Source organism: Tasmannia lanceolata, unplaced genomic scaffold, assembly GCF_043159265.1.
Source record: "Tasmannia lanceolata isolate RefF3 unplaced genomic scaffold, GAP_Taslan_0.1 ptg000011l, whole genome shotgun sequence".
In the NCBI taxonomy this organism is placed as follows: Eukaryota; Viridiplantae; Streptophyta; class Magnoliopsida; order Canellales; family Winteraceae; genus Tasmannia; species Tasmannia lanceolata.
In genome coordinates, this window is record NW_027518688.1 from 27,530,387 (window position 1) to 27,551,253 (window position 20,867).

General features: G+C 39.9%; 2 protein-coding genes across 4 annotated transcripts; both read right to left on the reverse strand.

Moving 5' to 3' along the window:
- Window positions 1-12: 12 nt before the first annotated feature.
- LOC143886887 (high mobility group B protein 7-like) lies at window positions 13-2,873 on the reverse strand. 2 transcript variants are annotated; one of them, XM_077391055.1, is made up of 8 exons: window positions 2,714-2,873; window positions 2,423-2,505; window positions 2,285-2,333; window positions 2,038-2,145; window positions 811-868; window positions 632-676; window positions 449-535; window positions 13-354 (listed from the first exon to the last, which is right to left on the reverse strand). In XM_077391055.1, exons 1-8 carry the CDS (start codon window positions 2,818-2,820, stop codon window positions 319-321), a joined length of 573 nt encoding a protein of 190 aa, XP_077247170.1. In that variant the 5' UTR covers window positions 2,821-2,873; the 3' UTR covers window positions 13-318. The 2 variants fall into 2 exon arrangements, with proteins under 2 accessions (XP_077247170.1, XP_077247169.1); XM_077391054.1 differs by having other exon boundaries at window positions 13-357.
- Window positions 2,874-17,503: 14,630 nt separating this feature from the next.
- On the reverse strand, window positions 17,504-19,438 carry LOC143886888 (E3 ubiquitin-protein ligase). Of its 2 annotated transcripts, none has more exons than XM_077391056.1 (2): window positions 18,737-19,438; window positions 17,504-18,445 (listed from the first exon to the last, which is right to left on the reverse strand). In XM_077391056.1, exons 1-2 carry the CDS (start codon window positions 19,227-19,229, stop codon window positions 17,640-17,642), a joined length of 1,299 nt encoding a protein of 432 aa, XP_077247171.1. In that variant the 5' UTR covers window positions 19,230-19,438; the 3' UTR covers window positions 17,504-17,639. The 2 variants fall into 2 exon arrangements, with proteins under 2 accessions (XP_077247171.1, XP_077247172.1); XM_077391057.1 differs by having other exon boundaries at window positions 17,504-18,442; window positions 18,737-19,425.
- Window positions 19,439-20,867: the final 1,429 nt, after the last annotated feature.

Sequence of the window (20,867 nt, forward strand, 5' to 3'; positions counted from 1 at the left end):
GGGCACTGAGGATATCGAAGTTGTATTGGAATTCCATAAATTCAGCTACATTATTTGAGCAAGGATTCAAAGATCAGCATACAAGAGATCCCAAGAACTAAAACCAAATTGCATTCAAAGAGCTAAAACTAAAACCCATATTAAGAAACCAAATTGCATTCAAAGAAGATCCCATCCAAACAAAAAAAAATCTTCTGAACATCGATAGTTTCTTTCAAAATTTACAGAAGTAGGCAACAGACATTCTAGGGGAAAAACTTAAATGCCCTCTGGATAAATCTATCTGCTTCCTATTTTTCTTTATCCACCACCTGCCTCCTACTCTTCCTTATCTGAATCTGAACCCCCTTGTTCCTGCTAAAGAGAAATCCACAAGTAGTAAATAAAACATGTATAGAGGATGAAAGAAAATTCAAGTATCAGTATGTAAAGAAGTTCCTTAGCATACTTCTTTGTTTCCAGCATTGAATTTCTCCATTGCCTTCTCATACTCTGCTTTACGTTTAGCAGCTACCTCAAGGTAAGGTTTCTTTTCCTGATATTGAAACAGCAAGAAAAAGATTGTATCATCCAGCCAGAAAATAAAAGATATAGGCCCGAAAATAATAAGAAAATTGATGAAGAGACTCACTTCATCTGTCATAGATTTCCATTTCTCACCGCCTTCCTTTGCCACCTTTCCACCAATTAGAAAAAAGAAATACATATAACATTAGAATAAACACAAGTGCCAATGAAATGGACATATATGAAAAAAGAAAATTTCATAAAAAGAAAAAGAAATAAACTATCTGAGGATAGAAATTATACCACTGCAACACTCTTTTCATCAGGATTCGCCTCTTTGAATGTTTTTCTAAATCCATCCCTGTCATTAGATAATTAAATTAATAGAATGTAGATACATAGACAGATAATTAGAAAGTGTCTTTCATATGTATAACCACACATACATGCATATGTACATACAAATGCCCAAGCAAATGCATACATGCAAACATTTTTCTAGTAGTGTTGCAAGGGAAAGGTACTGCCTAATTGGTCATGACACAAATAAGCAAAGAAAAAGAGAGACATAGTGGGGGAAAGTGGTTGAAACCGGACTTCCTAATGGTTCAATTCGAGAGGAATCGTTACTCTCCTAAACAAAATTTCCTTTGTTGCTGTAAATTTCTCTTCCCCATTTCATTGCAATACAAATACTTAAATACAAACACAAAAGGTGTGGGACAACAACAATCCATTTACATGGCATAAGTATATAACAAGTAACCAACACCTACTTACATGACACATAACAAGTAACTAACACCCATAAATCTAAAATGCATAATCCTACAATAACTGCTTTGTAACTAAATCATATACATCATAATGTAGAGCAAGATGTGGCCGAAGAAAATCCTAGTTGACTCGGCACAACGCTGTCGAGAACTTGGTTGGTGCAGTTTTATTTTTTTTGTATTTTTTTATGAAGATAACAATTTTATTAAATAATAATGGATTAGATGTACACTTCAGGGGGTAAGTATTCCCCCATATAAAATGATTTCTAGAAGCTCCTAATTTGGCTAAGTGATCAACCAATTCATCGGCACTTCTAGGGCAAAACACAGAACGCGGCCAAGGTAAAAGGGAGTTGACTAAGGGTAGTCGACGCATTCGCATGGGAGTTTTAAAGCTAAGAATTTCATGGTAAATTGATAAAACAGACATTGAAACATAGAAATTCGTATATAAAGTGGGCTTTCTTAGGATCTACATACCACACCCTAGTGTAATGCAGGTTGGGACCAGGGGTTCCCATTATAATTTTCATAGCATCAATAAAATTGTCTAACTTTCAAAAAAAAAAAAAAAAAACATACTACACCATAGTCATTCATTACATACAGTATGATGTCTGGCATTTTTATATGAATGCTGAAAAACTTAATAATTTTGTTTCCCAGAAACTAAGGTTCATATGAAAGAGCAAACGCTGGAAAGGCAAGCAGGAATAGAAACATAAATGAGAGAGTAATGAGAGATGTGTACATGAAAATGAAGAAGGCTGTTGCAGGACGCTTAGGCATGTTAGGGTCCTTCACTTTCTTCTCCTTCTTATCTTTCTTACCCTTTACCTCCGAAGATCCCACTTTCTTCCTATCAATCAGCATTAAAAGAAAATGGCAAAGGAAAAGCGCGGAAAAATCCAGCAATGTTAATTTCCATCTTTTAACGTTTGGTCAAGGATAAAAAAAATGGCAAATGAAAGGAATACATTGAATAAAAATAAAAGTACCTCTCTCCTGGTTTCTTAACTTCAGTAACATTTTCCACAACTTGAGACTCTGAAAATGAAATTAAATAGGTTAAAAATCTTTAAAGAGAAAAAAAAAAGTGGGGAAAGTGTTTACAGAGAAATGAAAGTTATGAATACCCAAATTCATCTTAATCTTGGAATCGAGACTGCAATTGTGCATATCGATAAGGCCAACGGGAACGTCTTTGTTGCAGGCTTCGCTGTGAAATTTAGGGGAAAATGGCCCGAACAGACCCATTTCATGATTAATCCAGATAACTAAAAAGATAAAACGTACATCTATTTTAACAAAAACGTTTAGTGCAAAGGATTCTTGAAGAGAGGAGAGAACACAGGGAGAGATGAAAAGGGCAGTGAAAAAAATAAAAATAAAAGAGAAACCCTAAAAAAGACTGAAGGAATAAATACCATTTAGTGAAAGCGCTTCCATCCTTGGCACGTTTTAGGGATGTAGACTCCACTTCTACCCTCTTTCTCGTCCTTGGAGGGTTTGATTTCGAAGAAGAGGGCGCCATTACAGAGAGAGAGAGAGAGAGAGAGAGTGGTGAGGGTTCAGCAGCTTTTAAAGAGAGACTCGTGAAATTTGAAAATTTTCATTTGGCGGTGAGAAATCGCGCGGATGTTCTATTTTGGACGCGGATCGAGAATGTTAATTTCATTCAAAACCGTCGATTTGATTCTAATTTACGGCGCGGATTAAATCTGTTTTATTTTCCCGCTTCGGGCCGTACGGAATTCTCGTTAACTTGGCGCCGGTTTATTTTTGGGGTCCCGAAGGCGAACCGGTCGGGTTTTTTTCGAATGTGAACCGTTGGATGTGTATTTGTTGGAGAGAAATTATACTACAGTGCACAACCGTGCTGTCACGTGCGGCCAACAAATAGAGTGGGCTCACATTATTTGGGTGATCTAAACCATTCATTTGCTGGGCCTGACATAGATTGGATGATCTGACCTACTTATTTGTGGAGATTAGAAACTTCCACAGATCGAACCCAGTCAACGGTAGAGGTGCAACTCGGGTCAGTTTCAACCCGAAAAGATGGTCGGGTCGGGTTCAGGTTTTGGTTGACTTTTTCGAACCTGGGTTGAGTTTGGGTCGCGTTTGGTTTGAGGGTTTCGCAACCCGAACCGAGTGAAACCCTATGATTTTTTTATTTTTTTAAGCTTAAAAGCTCATGTCGGGTTGGCCTCAACCCGACCCAAGTTGCACCCCTTGTTAAGGGTCTTGACTAGGGCTAGCAATTTCACCCGGGAAAGCGGAGATTCACCACGCCCCACCCCGCTTGGGAGGGGATTCCCCGATTTGAGTGGGGAAGGGGATTTAAAAAATTCCCCGGTGCGGGGAAGGGAAAAGAGAAGGGGATGGAGTTGGCCCCACCCCGCATTAATGCCATTTTTTTCTTGTATTTTTTAAGTGTTTTTTTTTTTGGAAAACTACTAGAAACCCCTTGGATCAAAACATATCTACAAGATTCCCCCAAAATTTTCATAATTTTCATTAGTACAGTTTTGTCCCTGAAATAGCTTTTTATGTTTTCTTTTACCCATAATTCATTGGGCATTGTCCCTCATTATATTAGTATATTACCCTTAGAAATTCCTAAAATCTCTCCATCGAACCATTACTGTAAGGCAACATTAAATTCTTTGAAAATCTCCCTCCCCCAAATAAAGGCAACATATCTCTGATGAGTGATGAGATTTTATATGGTGTGCACTTGGATAGTCCATTATTTTTCAAAAAGTAATGTATGGGCTACGCCATAGGATGATCCAAACCGTCCATTTGATAGGCTACAATTTAAAAGTACTTTACAGGCCACACCATAGATCATCCAAACCGTCCATTTGATGGGCCACAACGTAAATAGATTGCGGCCCAAAAATCATTTCCATAGGACGATTGCAACCCTCCGATCTATAGAAGGTATCATAATATGCAATTCCTCTATAGATTAGAGGGTTGGGATTATCCTATGGAAATGATTTTTGGGCCACAACCTATTTACGTTGCGGCCTATCAAATGGACAGTTTGGATCATCCTACAATGTGCCCATCAAGTGGAAGGTTTGGATCATCCTATGCCTATGGTAGTATGGTGTGCTCATCAAATGGACGGTTTGGATCTTCCTATGGTGTGGCGCATACAATACTTTTTGGCAAGTGGGATTGGGAATTAGGGATCTGCTAGGGACTATTGATCAATTAAATGAATCTGAGAGCAACCACCTTTGTCCCCAGGTTAATAAAATGAATAAGACAAAATCTTAGCCTATGTGTGGGTTGTGTGGCTACTCTCACATGCAATAGCCAAGCCGCAACATGCCTGAAGTGATTGTCCCTAGCAAATCTTTAATTTTAAACCTAACATTTAACAAAGTAAAGTGAGAAAGTAAAGTGATTGTTCCCGAAGGACGCGGGGCGGGGAAGGGGAGGAGATGGGGATTAGATATTCCCCGCGGGGAGGGGAAGGGGAGGGGGGGAATTCCCCGCAGAGGAGAAGGAGTCGGGGACCCCAACATTCGGCCCCGACCCGCCCCGTTGCCAGCCCTAGTCTTGAGTATAGCTAAAAAAAGCTTTCATAGCATTAGATTGAGGCGCTCCCCCCTTCTTATGGGGGATGGGACCCACAGGGGATAGCTTTGATCGAGGAGTTGGGCTTTTCTTCACCGATGTATCGATTACATTTTTGTACATATTAACTCGTTGGTTCAGAAGATGGATTGGACTTCGTTCCTGGTTCATTGCCTATCACCAACGGGAGGAAAGTACCGGCTGAGAGGGAGAAGAAATGATCAGACTATAAGACTCAACTCAGCTATTACGTTAGCAGGGGGCAAACATTCAGGCCTGATCCGTTGTCAATTAAGACCAAAGGGACCTTATATTCATTGCATCAGACAGTGAGGTTGAAAGGTCGGACATGGTTGGATTCTTCAACGGATAGTTTGTCATCTGGGTAGTTTGTCATCTTTAAAAAATGTGCTGCTATTCGATCAAATATCAAGGCCTACATCGATCTACATGCACATTCACCGTATAAAATCTCCCATTTTCAATATCAGAAAACACGGGAATTTATACATGATGTGTGGCTGTGTAAACTCTAATTTTTCAAGAAGTATGGTACAGCCCAGACAATAGGATGATCCAAACCGTCCATTTGTTGGGCCACAACGTAAATTGGTTGAGCCCAATAATCTTTGCCATAGGATGATCCAAACCCTCCTATCTATAGTTTCTATAATGTGCAGTCCCTCTATATATCGGAGGGTTAAGATCATCCTATCAAAATGATTTTTGGGGCACAAACTATTTACGTTGTAGCCCGACAAATGGACAGTTTGGATCATCCTATGGTGTGGGCCATACCATACTTTTGGGAAACAATACCACAGAACATATAAAATCTCCAAAAAACACATTACCTGATTTATTTTTATAATAATAATAATAGGAAATGGTTTCAGAGCTCGAGCTCAGAAACCACGACTCCCATAGCTGTTTGTTCACCTCATATTTTGTATTTGGATTTGGAATTGATTTTTGAATACAAAACGAATAGATCCGCCAGCTCATGTTGAGGGAGACAGAGAGGGAAGGGGGTACTTCCTAGTGGAGGGGAGAGGTTGAGGAGCAAAGAGTGTGAAGGCAACTGCCAGATCTGTGGATTTCCAATTACTCATTTCCACAGCATATTTGGAAATCTAATCTTTTTCACTGTCAGTCACTAATTTGCAAATCCAAGGAATTGATCCGGATCCAAATCACAACGCAAAATGGGCTGCAAATCTGAGAAATCCAAATCAAAATCTTCTCGGCATCCAAACCGGCCCAATATTGAGATTGAGGTGGCTTTGATATTCCTTAATATGATATGGATGCATAGATCTCTTCCGTTTGGATGAAGAAACCAGATCTCTTGGATTTTCTTGAAACCTTGTGACCAAAGTTGGAACTTATTTGGATTCTAAAAACTCTCGTTATTGAGGACCAAGATTGCAATTTCAAAGTTGAGGAAGAAAAAATACATCACAAATTTAGGGGAATAATAACCCCCCTTGGGACGGATAAAGTAACCCCCCCCCCCCCCCCCCCGCTCTTTCCCTCAAAGAAAAACGTTATAGGGGTTGAATTTATCCTCAACCAACGAACCATTCTCACAGAAACCGTTGGGGGTTTGTGGAGAGGGGAGATATCAAATTTAATTGGCAGGAAGTCTAACCTTCTTCTAAACTGATCTTTTTACTACCTAGACAGATAAAGATATGAATAAAGAACCACCTTTGAAACACACAAAGAAATAAAAAAGACCTAGTTCCACTTCTTGTACTTATAACACAAACGGAAGGAGCATGAAGAATCTAGTACTGTAAAAGAAAATGGGAAAAAAAGTAGGGAGATATTCCTCAAACTCAAATCTGTGTGCTAGTACATGATGCCTCTTTTTCAGGCGAAAGAGGTCTTCATCAAAACCTCAAGATTTTTGCCTGTTGAGAATCATCATTAGGGATTAGCCATGCCCCATTTATATTTCAATGATACTGGTATTGGTTATTCTTCAATTCCAACCCAAATATCGACCGAAAGGGCTATTGCTAGGATTCGGTAAAACATGATACTAGGTGTGGACCCTTGATCTGAGCCCACGGCTCTAAGATCCAATCGGTTATCGTGGGCTACAAGGAGGCCCACTTTGAACGGATGATCTATATCATTCATGTACTCATCCTCGACATGGATACATCTTTCGCCCAATAGGCCACCCCCCCTAGAACTATCTTAATCATTTTAAGTAACGTCCATAAATTGAAGGTTAGGATTATCCTATGGGGCCCATTTTTGAGGCAATGGCTAATCAACGATATCAAAGCCGATACTTTTTGTTGTGATTAGACCTGCATGTCATATATCCGGCCCTTTGGGCTACTTGGGACACCCACCAACAGTGTATCAATGACTACAGAGGGGCTGATGTACTTTGCGTCAGAAGGATTTCAATAGGTTGATTGCCAAGTACAATGTTGCAGGGTGTCCCAAAAGAGGCGGATATATCACTTCCCTCTATAAATCTCCTTTATATAGGCTTGAAATTTAGTTAATATTATTTTAAACAAATGTGGGAGTATATAACAATGCAAAATTTAACTAAACTTCCAAGTTAAATTTGCACAACAACACAACCCATGCTCCATCATTGTTGCAAAGAGGGAGAAGAAAGTTGGACTTTATAGTCTCTTTCCTAATCGTCTCCAATGGTATTGTGTAGAAGATCTAGATGGTATTGTATAAAAGATCTAGATTGTTCATATGGTAGCACGGCCAAATGATATCGGTTAGACAGTGTTAACCATCCAACTCATTGGAATTCAGACAACAGTCCATGGGCCAGTCCCGAAGCCCAATACATAGAACGAACAAAACAAGACAAAGATGACCCAATGGGAATCCTAAGGCCCACAGTTCTTAAATTTGCTGGCCCTTAAAAGCCCAAAAGGCTCCATTAATTTCTACTACAGTAAATATTTTGTCAGTCCAATACGGTGACTTACGGAACGGAGATAACAAAAGCAGAACGATACCACAAGCTTAATTTCTCCCCGTTGCAGTGAAAAGAAAAACTATTCTTAATGGCCCAATGGGTAATCCTAAGGCCCACAGTTCTTAAATTTGCTGGCACTTGCAAGCCCAATGGGCTCCATTAATTTCGACTAGGGAATAAGGTAACTGCCCTTTGCAATCGCATTTCCTTTGCTGCCTTTGAAGTTCGAACCCAGCAAAGGTAAGGCCATAGCTCATTTCACTCTCCCAAAAACGAAAGAGCATTTTTGTAAAGCCTTGGTTCTCTAAGGCTTAGTGCTTGTCGCTCATTTTTGTATAGCCTTGGTTCCCCTTCTCTCGCTTGTTCCGAGTTGGGCTGGTTTGTTTTTATTGTTCTAACTTTTTCTTTATCTAATAAATCGGTAGGGGTCCCCATTAAACCCCAGCTTACCCATCCGAAAAAAAAAAAAACGAAAGAGCATTGTCGTGGTTTCGGAAGTAAGAATCAAATGCACGAGATGTATCCAAATGAACAAAACAGATGACTGAAAATTCAAGCACCATTAAGAAAGCCAAAATAAAAGCTGGATTTTGTGGACCTCTTACAAGCAAGAAGGCAAGGAGATTTCTTACAAACATTTATTTTTCAAATAGGCAAATACCCACAAAGGAAATCGAACTGGAGCTTATTTCTTGGTCAACAGGAAATGGCTTGGCCACAGCTTATCTGTAACAGTACTCTCTCTCTCTCTCTCTCTCTCTCTCTCTAAACTATCTACAGAAACCCAAATCTCCTATTTGTCTAAAACAATTAAAAACACCATTAACAAGCTCATAGAGAAGCGGAGGAGTAAAAGGAAGAGAGCCCAGTAACATCAAAAAGCTTTCTCTTTAATAAAATGCCCTCAAAAACTCCATTTACAAAACAAACAAACAGACAAACCTGGAACTGCCCAAGAGACAGAACACTTAGTACTCCTACTAATTCCTACTATATATTGACAAGTCAACAAAGGAAAGCAGAGCCACCCTCATCAAAATTAAGAGCATAGCTAAAAGGGTCATACTTGAAGCTAAACCTTCTCCTCGAACGCCCTTTCACTTGTCTCCGAATCTCAGCTCGAACCCTCCAAAACAAGTGAATGCATCGCTTTTTCCCGCAGTCGAATACCACAGTTGGTTCCAACAATGCTGATATCGTCCTCGTCCCCATTTCTAAAGAGAAAAAAAGTAAGAAACAAAAATATTCAAAGCTGTTGTTTTGAAAGTGTTGGAGAAACAGAGAATTTAAAAGGATGGGGGGTTTCTATATATAGAGAAGGAGAGTAAAAGGAGATGTGTTTTTGGTTGGAGCTCAGAAAGGGTGGTCACATGGCGTGGGGGTGTGTGTTTAAAAAGGTAAAAGTGGGTTAGCTTGTTGTGCAAGTCGAGGGGGTGAGAGAGCTTCTTTATCTTTTTGTTTTTACTTTTACAGTAGTGTCACTGCTGCTACGGCGCTGTCAAAACGAGGCTTGTGGTCACATAGAGAGGGGTGATTGGACTTAGAGGCGGTTTTTCAAAGAGAACAGTGTAAAATATAAAAAAAGTTTGACCTTCTTCTTTTCAGAAACTCGGTGTGAATTTTGGACTTTGGCCTAAGTTAATAACATCCACGAGTTATTATTGAATAATATATCTAAGTTTCTTCCCTACGGGCCACCCCCTCTGGTGTATTTATGAATACCTGATTGGCTTAATCAGGGAGTTTGGATGATCAGATAAGAGCATGGGGCCTCTCTCAGTAAGAAATTAAGGGTCCAGATCATTTTTAAGAAACACAGAGAAGATCAAATGTTGAGCGAGGAGAAATGGGGTTATTGCCTTGGGGAGCTCAAATTCCGGTATTTAAAATTGGGTTCGGGTTTTGTGGGCCGTTGATGGCAGGGATGTCCGGCCTCGAGCGACGAGTACGCCGGTCGCATCAGAAGGCAATTGGTAACCGAGACGAGAGGTCCCTATCAACTCTCTTTATTGTATTTACCCAATTGCCGCTCTTGATAGCTCTCTTTCGTAGTATAACAAATTCCACCCCTCTTCCCCCCTCATTCACTCGTTTCACCAGCAAAAGGAAAGTCCATTTATTACCAATACCCTTCAACACTTTTCCAAGACTTTGATTGGGTTTTAATTCTATAATTATTACTCCAATCTTTCCTTATTTTTGGCTTCTATCAACGTGTCTCTGACTGATCTGAACCGTTCATTTATTTACCTTCCGATGGCTCAAAAAATAATGCTGATCAACGACAAAAATTACATGCTCTTTGATGTTGAGATTGAATTATTGCCCATATTTTTATGCCACACAAGATTCAAAGCAATGTTTATCAAATGGACGGTTCCGATCAATCAAATCAGACCTACTATTCCATTTTGGGGGGCATCACTGTGTATTATAAATTATAATCATGATTTTAAATTTCGATCAAAATTTCGGATTTCAATCAACACCGAAATTGAAATCACCAGTACTGGATTTCGGCCGAAATTTTGAATTTTTTAATATTTCATCCGAAATTTGAAGAAATTCAACCCAATCAATTTCTTTTTTTTTTTACTATATAGCATTTTCCCCAAAATTCGGCATTAACTAAAATATAATTTTTTGGGAATTGCTAGCGTCCATGCTTTTGTCTCCATTCACGAGGTGGCTGGTCTGAAGTGCGACATACCAGCCGCGAAAAGCCTTTTGCAATGGACCTTAGCAAATCCCTAATTTTTTTAATGCTGTATACCATTTCGGCCGAAATTCAGTTTCCATGGGGGGCAAAATGATGAGAACGAAATTTTGTTCAAAACTTCGAAAAAAATAATACTTTTCAAATACTAAACGACAAAAATGCTTCCACCCATCTTATTAAAACATTGTACTGCTGAAATTGTTTCCTTTTAAATATCAAGATATATCAGCCCATATATAAGAAAAATATTGGTATTGACACTCTTCTTATATCAATATTTATATAGACTGATGGATCCATCTATAGTGGTAAAAGATGAAATACCACCCGAATTAGTAGCTTGCTAGACCAGTTTCCTTTGCCTAGGAATTAAATAAGGCCACGTTTGGACACCCACAAGATCAAGATTTAGATTTAGATTTCTCACATTTGCAGAAATTTCGTCCTAACAAAACGGGATTTCATGCAGCAATACCAAATTTCGCCCGACGGTTTCTGATAAGTCTGAAATTTTAGTAAAACCATGGGTAAGACGGCTCTAATCATATCCACAAGGTAGTTTTCATAATGTTCACTCCAAAGTAGAGTAATTGGATTTACATATAGACTGTTCTTCAACTTTATATTTAATTGTGAATCTGTGATTAAATATTGATTATAAATGCAATCTAAGTCACTGCAAGATTCACACAAACTTCCTCCTAAACCTTTTTTTGGAAATCTTTTATTAAGCATAATATCAGAGACGTGAAGTGACCGAGACAGGTTTAGGAGATGATGAAGATGGTTTGATCTGTAAGGACACGTTTTTAAGAAGAGAGTTGTGGAGATGCAGTAGAAGGACATTTTTGTCTTTTGCAAACTTTCTCTCGTACACTTTGACCGGGGTCCTGATCATCGCCATTAAATGCAGAGTAAAAGAAAGATGACGGGCTTTTATTAAAGGAAAGAACCAACAAAGGGGATTCTGGTGGAATTTAAGGATCCGTTTCCGTTGTGGTGTCATAATCCACCTTTTCCTTCTCTTCATAAAGAGGGTAAAAGTAAGTGGAGGCTGGAGGTATTTCGATGTATTGTTGTAGTGACTGGTGAGAGGAGGGGGGTAATTGGGGAAAGAAGAAAGATGGGTGGGAGAGCAGAGTTTGACGTTGAGGGAGGGGGGAGTGAGAGAAGAAGAAGATTTTGATTTTTCTTGTGTTTTTGCCGAGGATCGACTTTTCGCTATCATCTTTGTTGGCAGACAACTTCATTTTTGCTTTTACTCACTGCTGGAAGCTGGCATTCCCATACCCTTTGTTTTGTTGCGCCCATCCTCACCTTCCTTGGAAAATGCTAAAAAGCAAAGTCTCCTTACTAAAAGACACTTAGTCGGAACCAATTCTACACTATCATTGTACTTGGATTCGCTGGGCACCTATAACGCCCATGTATTAGAATTCGGGATAAGGCTAACACCTTTTTGTTGAGAAAATCAGTCAACAAGCACAAGATGAACCCTAAGATTCACGAGGTTTGGCCAAGATGCTTATGTTGGGAGCCGCATAGAACCCACCTTTAAAAATGTTTTTCCCTCTTCAGAGGCACACCAGGGTATACAACTTGTTGGGGCCCAGGTAGAACTCAACCTTAATAAGCTAGCCATTAAAGGGAGGGTGTTCAAGTCCCTTTATAACCCCATCCACATCCATCCACTTTTCCGATGTGGGATTCTTTGCTTTCACGTGGAACCTCCAACAGCCTACGTCCACCCACAAAGCAAAGATATAATGTTCTGTTGTAAGAAACAAAATTACAAGGATTACAATTGATTAAACAGAAACCCACTCTTGCAATCCTTTCCCTAGCTCTAAAATTTCTCCGATCAAATTTCTCTGCCTTCACATCTCTCGTCCGAAAAATTTTCGATTCTTTCCTATTCCAATGCATCTCTTTTCTTTGTCGGCTACGCACTTTTTCCTTTACAATTCAGCTCCCAGCATCCAAACGGAACCTAAATATTACTTATTAGTTGTGTTGTACTTGGGACATGATGTCATTTTACTTTCCTTCCACTTCTACTTAACATGCATCCTGATGGAGAATCAATTTAGCTTCTTGTTGAGGAATAATAAACGAATACATCACGGGAATAGGATCATATGATCACAGGTTAGACTTATCTCATCAGAAAGATGAACAGACCCTATCAGATCTTTTCAGCCAAAATGCAATAAGATGATCTGGACCGCTCATCGTTTCATCCTGACAAAATGGATATATCATGGCTCAAAAAAATCATTCCAATCCGATAATCTTATCCGTTGGGGCTAGAATGCCATGTTCAAAAGGCTTTGAGTATTGTACGATCGGATTGACTATTGACTATGGCCCACGTGATGAACAGTCCCAACCTTCCCTTCCCTTCTATTTCGATATTTCAAGGTGGAAAAGGATGGTGAAAATTGGCCAAAGTACACTACCAAACGTCTCAATTGTAATCTTGTGCGTGTGCATTTTGTAGTCATGTTTCTCTAAGACCAGACAGTCTGTGGCCAAACAAATCAGATGGTTAGGATTCTCTTCTGCAGGAGGAATTATTATATATCCGCGTACCAACACATTTTCCCACTAATCTTTCGTCCGAGAAAATACTCATACTGCTATCTGGATTGCAGGAATTTTCTTGAAATGTCATATTTTTTTCAGACATGTAAAAAAAGAGAAATTAAGTGATAAATGGGCCTATAAACTCGTAATCGATCAGCAGATTCTTAAAAAGTGAGCCGCTGTTGGATCAAATATCAAGGATGGGTTAATGAGTAAGTGTTTATACGCCCATTCATCATATAATTTCTCCGGAAAAGAATAACTTGAACCAATCCTATTAAATTTACTTAGAGGGAGCTTCAATTTATGATAATATCACTCAAAATTAACAACAATCATATAGTTCCCTCCGTTTCCCAACCTAATTTATCTAATTCAAATGATTTTGATTGCCAATTTTCATATTTGTTAAAACTTAAAGCCTGGAATAAGAAAAGAAAAGAAATTCACAGGAAAATGGTGTGCATTTTTACCTTGTATTTGGTGTCACTAAATCAATTATCTCTAAGGGAAATTCTCTCAACCACCTGATAGTTCTTTTTTCCTCTTCTCACGCCATTTCCTAAAAAAACCCAGTTATATTGTGATTCATGTGATTTTCGTAAGGCACATCCAATTATGGTTTTAAATTTCTACCGAAATCAATAATACCCGAAATGGTATTTTATTTCGTCCAAAATTTCAGTCGAAATTTCATTTTTTTCCCCAAAATTTCACCCAAAAACATGTTTTTGTTTTAATTAAAATAATATTTCACCGAAATTCGACCTAAATTACTGAAATTTCGGTAATTTGGGCCGAAATTTATATTGAATAAAATAGTGTTGTTGTGGTTTGGCCGGAGCCGAAATTTCGATTTTGGTGGGGTCCGAAACCGAAATTTAAAACCATGAATCCAATGATTAATGCAATCAAGGATCATCTATACTCTGTATAACAAGGAAAATTGCTCCTATACTATGGAAATGATTTTATAGGGCACAACCCATTTACATTGGGCCCATCAAATGGACGGTTTGGATAATCCTATGGTACACATATACATGATTGCTGTTCTAGTTACAAAATTGCCCTCCTTTCGTTACATTAATTTCAAATTAATGAAGGTCGAAAATCTCTCACTATGATTGAAACCGTTGATACACATGATTAGCGACACAGGTGTGTCATCCTGACCGTTCACTGTTTCAGATTTGCCCCAGGTATTGCTCCTGGCCCACACCTCCTCCCATAGGCTTAAACATATCAAAACAGTTGCTGTGTTTGTTTGGGGTCCTCAAAAAAGTAGTCTAAAATAAAGGGGAGTGTTTAATGTTTTTTAATACCCCCATGATATAGAGTCAGTAGAAGGACACTTTTGTCTTTTCCGAACTTTCTCATCCTATCAAAGAACCAAAAGCCTGATCACAAGGGCATTTTGGTCTTTTAGCGGAAGGCAGAATTTAAGGATCCGTTTCTGTTCAGTCATAAATCATAATCGTGGAGGCATTTTGTGGTGAGAGGAGGGGTAATTAGGGAAAGAAAAATAAATGGTGGGAGAGCAGAGTTGACGTTGAGGGATAAGTGTGGTGGTGGTGGCAGTGACAGAAGAAGAAGATTTGATTTTTCACGTGTTTTTTTTGCCGAGGATCGACTTCTCGCTATCATCTGTGTTGGCAGAGAACTTCATTTTTGCTTTTACTCACTGCTGGAAGTGGAAGCTGGCATTCCCATACCCTTTGTTTTGTTGCTTCTGTTTTGTTGCTTTCATCCTCATCTCCCTTGGAAAATGCTAAAAACAAACTCACTTTTAATCTCCTTACTCATAGACACTCATTCGGACCCATTTCTACACTATCATGTACTGATTCGCTCGGCACCCATAACGCCCGTGTATTAGAATTTAGGATAGGGGCCGTTTGGATACGCCAGGTTTTTAGTTTGAAAATAGTGTAAATGAGGGTTCAAGATCAAGCTGCTATATGCTGTTCTGACAGCGTTTCTCGGATGTTAAATGAGGAATTCAGGTTTTAAAAATCTCTCTTGCATCCTGAGATTTCTAAAACCTGAAAATATAGGAGGGTTTGCTACTCTCTTCTTGACAGAAAGAAGGGCAAGAAGTAGAAAACGAGTAAAAAACAACAGCCGGTCCACTTCTTCTCCTGTCTCTTAGCTACAATTTTGAAGTAAAAAACGACTGCTGGTCCGCTTCTTTTCCTGTCTCTTAGCTACAATTTTGAAGAAATTCCGGATTCTAAAATCCACGTATCCAAACGGCACCTAAGATTCTATGTTGGGAGCCGAGTAGAACTTACCCTTAAAAGTTTTTCCATCCTCAGAGACACACCAAGGTTACCACGCCCCGGCTCTGATACCACTTGTTGGGGCACGGGTAGAACTCAACCTGAAAAAAGCTTAGCCATTAAGGGGAGGGTGCCCAAGCCTCCTTATAAGCACATCCACATCCATCCACTTTTCCGATGTGGAATTCTTTGCTTTCATGTGGAAGACGTAGAACCCCAAATAGCCTAAGTCCGCCCACAAGCAAAGTCACTACCTTCCAAGGGTAAGAAAACAAAATTACAAAGATTATAATTGATTAATCAGAAACCCACACTTGCAATCCTTTCCCTTGCTCTTGATCAAATTTCTCTGCCTATACATCTCTCCCCCGAAAATTTTTTGATTCCTTCTTATTCCATTGCTTCATTTTCTTTGTCGGCTGCGTACTTTTTTCCCTTTACAATTCAGCTCCAAGCGTCCAAACGGACCCTATATTTTGTTTGTACGTGGGACATGATGTCATTTCACTTTCCTTCCACTTCTACTTAACATGCATCGAAATGGAGAATCAATTTAGCAACTAGTCTATTATAATATAGCAGGATGGGGGTTTCATTGTTCATGCTGACGTGGACAGTCTCCGGCATCCGGGCTACGTGGCAAGAAAATTCAGGTTTTTAATGCCAAAACCCCTTTTTAAATTAACCAAAGCCTTGCCGAAACGACGGCCGGCTTTAAAATAGGAAGTGATATAGTGGCCCCCGTTTCCCTTTCCGAGATCAATCGTCTAGGTGGCGTGAAAATACAGCTTTTTAACACAAAAATCCTTTCTTAAATTATCCATCCAAAAGCTCGCTGAAACGTGGGCTTTAAAATACAGCTTCTGATCAGAGGTGAACTATGTAAATGTGTGTTTCATTGTAGATGATCATGGACTTGCTTGCATAACATGAGGAAATAATGTTTAGAAAAAGAAGAGCAGAGACCGCCAAGGACAGGAAAAAAGAAAAACTAGGAGGAAAGCCATTAATAATGATACTTCCACGAGATTTCAGCAATATACTGATGGGCTATTGTTTATCCAGAAGGAACTCACTGCAGCTCAGCTGCTCTCACTACAATTCTCTCTTTGATTTACTGTTTTACTGCACTAATAACTCGGTAGTTCATAATCGCAAAGGGGAGACCTAAGAATTAAACCATTTTCTTTACCTACTAGTTTTCTTTGATTTTGACATGTGATCCAATTTTAATCGGAGTTTGGTATGTAATGTTCTATGGCGAGCATAAATAAATGCACACTAAGACTTCAAGTAAGGGAGTAACTCATATTCCTTACAAAAACTAACCATCAGATCGCATTTAGAGTGTACATAGTGTGTTTAATAAATAGATGTCATCTTCCATCTTGATTTGTTCTTCAACAAATTCTCCATGCTGCATCATCTTCCAGACACTTAGGTATATTTATTTAATTATTAAGTTCCTCTTGGCCTTTTCTTTGTCTTTCATTAATATGGTCATATCTTTCTCTTACATGACTGCCCAGGTGTACATATGCACCCATACAAGTCTGAGGTCAAGTCCACCCACTCGATCATACATGTGGTTGGCTTTAACATGGAGATGCCTTAGCCTAAAACTTGAAAATGTCGACCGAACCCTAACTTCAATCAATCATTTAATTGCAAGACACAAATTGGATGATTAGTATCATTGGCTTAAGCCATGCTTGGAAACCATAAGTTTTTTTTTTCCATGGAACAATAGCATACCAGAGTTCAAAAGAATGAGCGAGAGAACTCCACACAAAATACAATTTATTTTTTTCCCTTGTTCTTATAGCCACTTTCACCCTCTCTTCACCCATACCCTCTCAAGTCTCTTCTTCTCCCACCCGCGCTTCACCCATGCCCTCTCAAGTCACTTTTCACCACTAAATAAATTATTATGCCATGGAAAAAAATTCATGTTTGCCAAACATGACATTAGTTTTACTCCTTAGGCTAAACCATCTTTAGAGTGGAGCCTACTAGATGGTTGATGGCCAAAACTCTGTGATATCATATAGGAAGGAATGATATATAGATTGAACTCACTGTTCTCTTATTTGGGAAAATGCCACTGCATACTTACAGTAGGAATTAGTGGCTTATCTAGTGCTTCATGTTGTAAAATTAGAACAACTCTAAAACAGAAACAAAACAGAAATGACATAAAATCACCTCACGAGGCCTAGGTTGAGGATTCCCCAAGCTGTCTTAGGCCATGATTTCTCCCTTGCCTTCATGAGCAAGACTCTTCCCCAAGCAATCCATCCTTCCCAAGACATCCTTTTATCCCAAGGGCTCCCCCACTCCAACATCAACCTAACACCCTTCTCAGCCTCTCTCTCAGCCTCCTCAAACCTCCCTCTTGCCAAATACGCCTGACCCAAAACCACATGAGGCTCCCCAACAAATGGGTTCTTCTCAACACACTTCAAAAGCAACTCCTCAACAACCTCCAACCCTCTCTTGGTCCCACCACAAACAGCTTCCCAATACAAATCCCTGGCTACCCTCTGCTCTCCTGCATCCAAAACCTTACTACAATTCTCAAAAACAGGTGGAATCACAAGTTCAATCTCCTCATCTCTATCATCTTTATCAGTATCATGTTTCAAACTACCATTGGAGAAAGACCCACAACCCCTTTTCCTCTCTTCAATGAAAATCTCCTCTTCTCTCACAATCAAATTATACAGAGCGCCCATCCTTGATATTGAATTCATCCACAACCCAGGCTTCCCTTCGCCCGGCCACAACGTGGTGGCAGATTCGTCCCCGGAGAATTCTAGCCGCCCATCCGCATTATCGAACAATTGATCTTGAAATCCAAAGAGCTGATCACTGAAATCCGCCATGGTCATGAGTAGAAAGACGGCCATGACCCGCCTTGACACCGAAATGTCCTCCCCCGTCTTGATGTGCTTGACGGTAATCCCTTGGGCTGGGAGGATGGACTGTAGTTTCTTCCTCCAACCTGCTGAGAATAAATGATTAATTAACACATCCTAACAGCTTAATCTTTTGGAGTAAGTGGTTGTTTGTCACGGCCCAGGTCGGAGTCAAAACCCAACAACTCCTAGATATTAAAAATTCACAGGTAAAACCTAATAACTCCATGATAATAAAAAATCATGTGTAATGCCAGCCAACCCTGTGTACGACGACCCGAAAAAAAAAAAAAAAGGGCCACACGAGTATTGAACTATATACGTGAATAACACAAACTCTAACAACTTAAGTTTTCGGAGTAATTGGTTGTTTCACAAACCTTCTTCGGACGAGAAAAGTCCCTTCTCCTTGGCGTTTCTGAGCGAAATTTCAGATAATTGTAGGTGTTGGACGAGTTCTTTGTCGGAGTAATGGAAGAGAAGGTCATCGTGAATGATGGGTTGGCGTGGGACAATGCAGAAGAGGTGGATTAGGCGCTCGGCGGACCCGCCAACGAGGCTGCGGACTACATCACGGCCGGTGGAGGGGTCGAAGATGGCGAGATTGACGTAGGAATTGGAGTAGGCTGAGTGGAAGAGGCCGCAGAGGGCGACGGAATCGGGGGATTTCCAGAGTTTGAGGATTTTGTAGATGTCGATCAGGTGTTCAAGGAATGTCCCATGCTTGTGCCAGCACTCTCCGGCGCCCACTGAGCGGAGGACCGAGATTAGGGAGGGGAGATTTGGGTCGATGGATTCGAGCTCGCCGCGGAGGAATGGGCGGGCGGAATCGAGGATGGACTGGATTTGATTTTGAGGAAGAGATGAAGCCATTTTTTTCTATGAGAAAGAAACTGCTGATAAAATACAGAGATCAAATGGGTTTTTTTTCTTGCTATTTTTTGTGTGGAATAGGTGGGAGATGAGATGTGCAGATTTGAGGGCCTTGAGGGAGAGAAAATGGCAATTTATGGAGAGAGAGAGAGAGAGAGAAGAGTGCAGAGGTAGAGACGTGGAAGGTTTGAACTGTGCAGTGTAACTACTCTCTGGATGGATAGAGACGACGGAGATTCATGCGGTTGCTGTTTTGTTGCGTGGAATCCCGGATAAATCATTTTGGCTGCTGTTGTTTCTTGGTTTGCCTAATCAAACGACCTCTATTGATCGGACGGCTAGGATCATACTATGGAAATGAATTTTGGGGGCACAACCTAGAACCCATCAAATGGACGGTTTGGATAATCCTATGTTACCCACTGTTCTCATCAAATGGACGGTTTGCTGTTCTCATAGTCATATATCATACATTTTTAAAAAGGACAGTGGTACCCACTTCATAGGTTGGGCCACAACTTAAAATCAGTGGTTCCATCATCTCCATAGAAACAAAAAAGCAAAATAGCTGATTTTATAATGAAAAATTACCAAGAAAATGTATTAAGTTATGACAATTAAGAAAAAAAACACGAAAATAATGCTCAAAGTTATGACAATTACAGGAAAAAATATATATTTATACCACCCTCGTACGTTTTTGCAGGTGATGTTACGTTTTGCAGGTGATGTTGACATTACATATGGCATTTTTGAGATTATGTTGAAATTACGAGCATTAACGAGCCGAGCCTGGCCTAACGAGCCCGAGTTAGGCCAGGCTCGGCTCGGCTCGTTAAGGGTTCGAGCCGAGCTCGAGCGAGCTTCTGCCCGAGCCAAAATTGACAGCCTTAATCCTAACCCTTCAGTCGGTAGAGGGATTGCACAAATTATATGGGCTGCCTATGATATTTAGAAGGGAAATGATATGTTGGCTCCCTTGTTTTCACTTGGGATACCCTCTTCTAATGTAAAAACCAGCAGTCATAAAAACACTAGTGGGGGCTGTCCAATGTAAGAAAAGGGGGAAACATATCACATCCCGTGTTTCATTTCAAGGTTAGGTGAACAGACAAGGGTCCCAGCCACGATTCCACAAAGACACACAAACCTCGGCAGCTTATAAAAATTCAAAGCAAAATCCCAATGGACAACTAACTGCCCATGACCAAACATGACCTTAGTATTCTCCCTCTTAAAGAGATTATTCATAAAAGTTTACCACGATAGGGTAAAGAGAGCCCATAATGAACATATTAAGCTGAAAAGCGTGATTTAATGCTAAGCGCCAAGCATTAATGTAGAATTTGTGGTATTAAAAGATGCAAAAGCAAGGTAAGTACCCTGAGAGTTACTAAGGGAAGAGTCGGTCCCTTTAAAAAAAGTTATCTTCAGGAACAGCTACAAAGGCTTCAAGAGACAGTGGGTCGAAGTATTAAGAGGAAATAGAAAGATTCGTATGAAGAGGTCCTCAACCCTATGATCCTTAGATTTGGAAGGGAATGAGAGGGCCCAACATCAAAAGGTAGTTGAACGGTTGAACCTACATAGCGAAAAGGGGAATAGTTTAAGATTATGACCACAGATTGTGAGTGCCAA

What these genes read in the sequence shown, in the direction of transcription:
- LOC143886887 (XM_077391054.1), bottom strand. Translation starts at nt 2,820, where the DNA reads ATGGCGCCCTCTTCTTCGAAATCAAACCCTCCAAGGACGAGAAAGAGG. An exon ending in CAAGATTAAGATGAATTTGG is followed by an intron (nt 2,334 to 2,422) that starts GTATTCATAACT and finishes TTTCATTTTCAG; the next exon opens with AGTCTCAAGTTGTGGAAAAT. An exon ending in ACAGCCTTCTTCATTTTCAT is followed by an intron (nt 869 to 2,037) that starts GTACACATCTCT and finishes ATCTAATGACAG; the next exon opens with GGATGGATTTAGAAAAACAT.
- LOC143886888 (XM_077391056.1), bottom strand. Translation starts at nt 19,229, where the DNA reads ATGGCTTCATCTCTTCCTCAAAATCAAATCCAGTCCATCCTCGATTCC. An exon ending in ACTTTTCTCGTCCGAAGAAG is followed by an intron (nt 18,446 to 18,736) that starts GTTTGTGAAACA and finishes ATTTATTCTCAG; the next exon opens with CAGGTTGGAGGAAGAAACTA.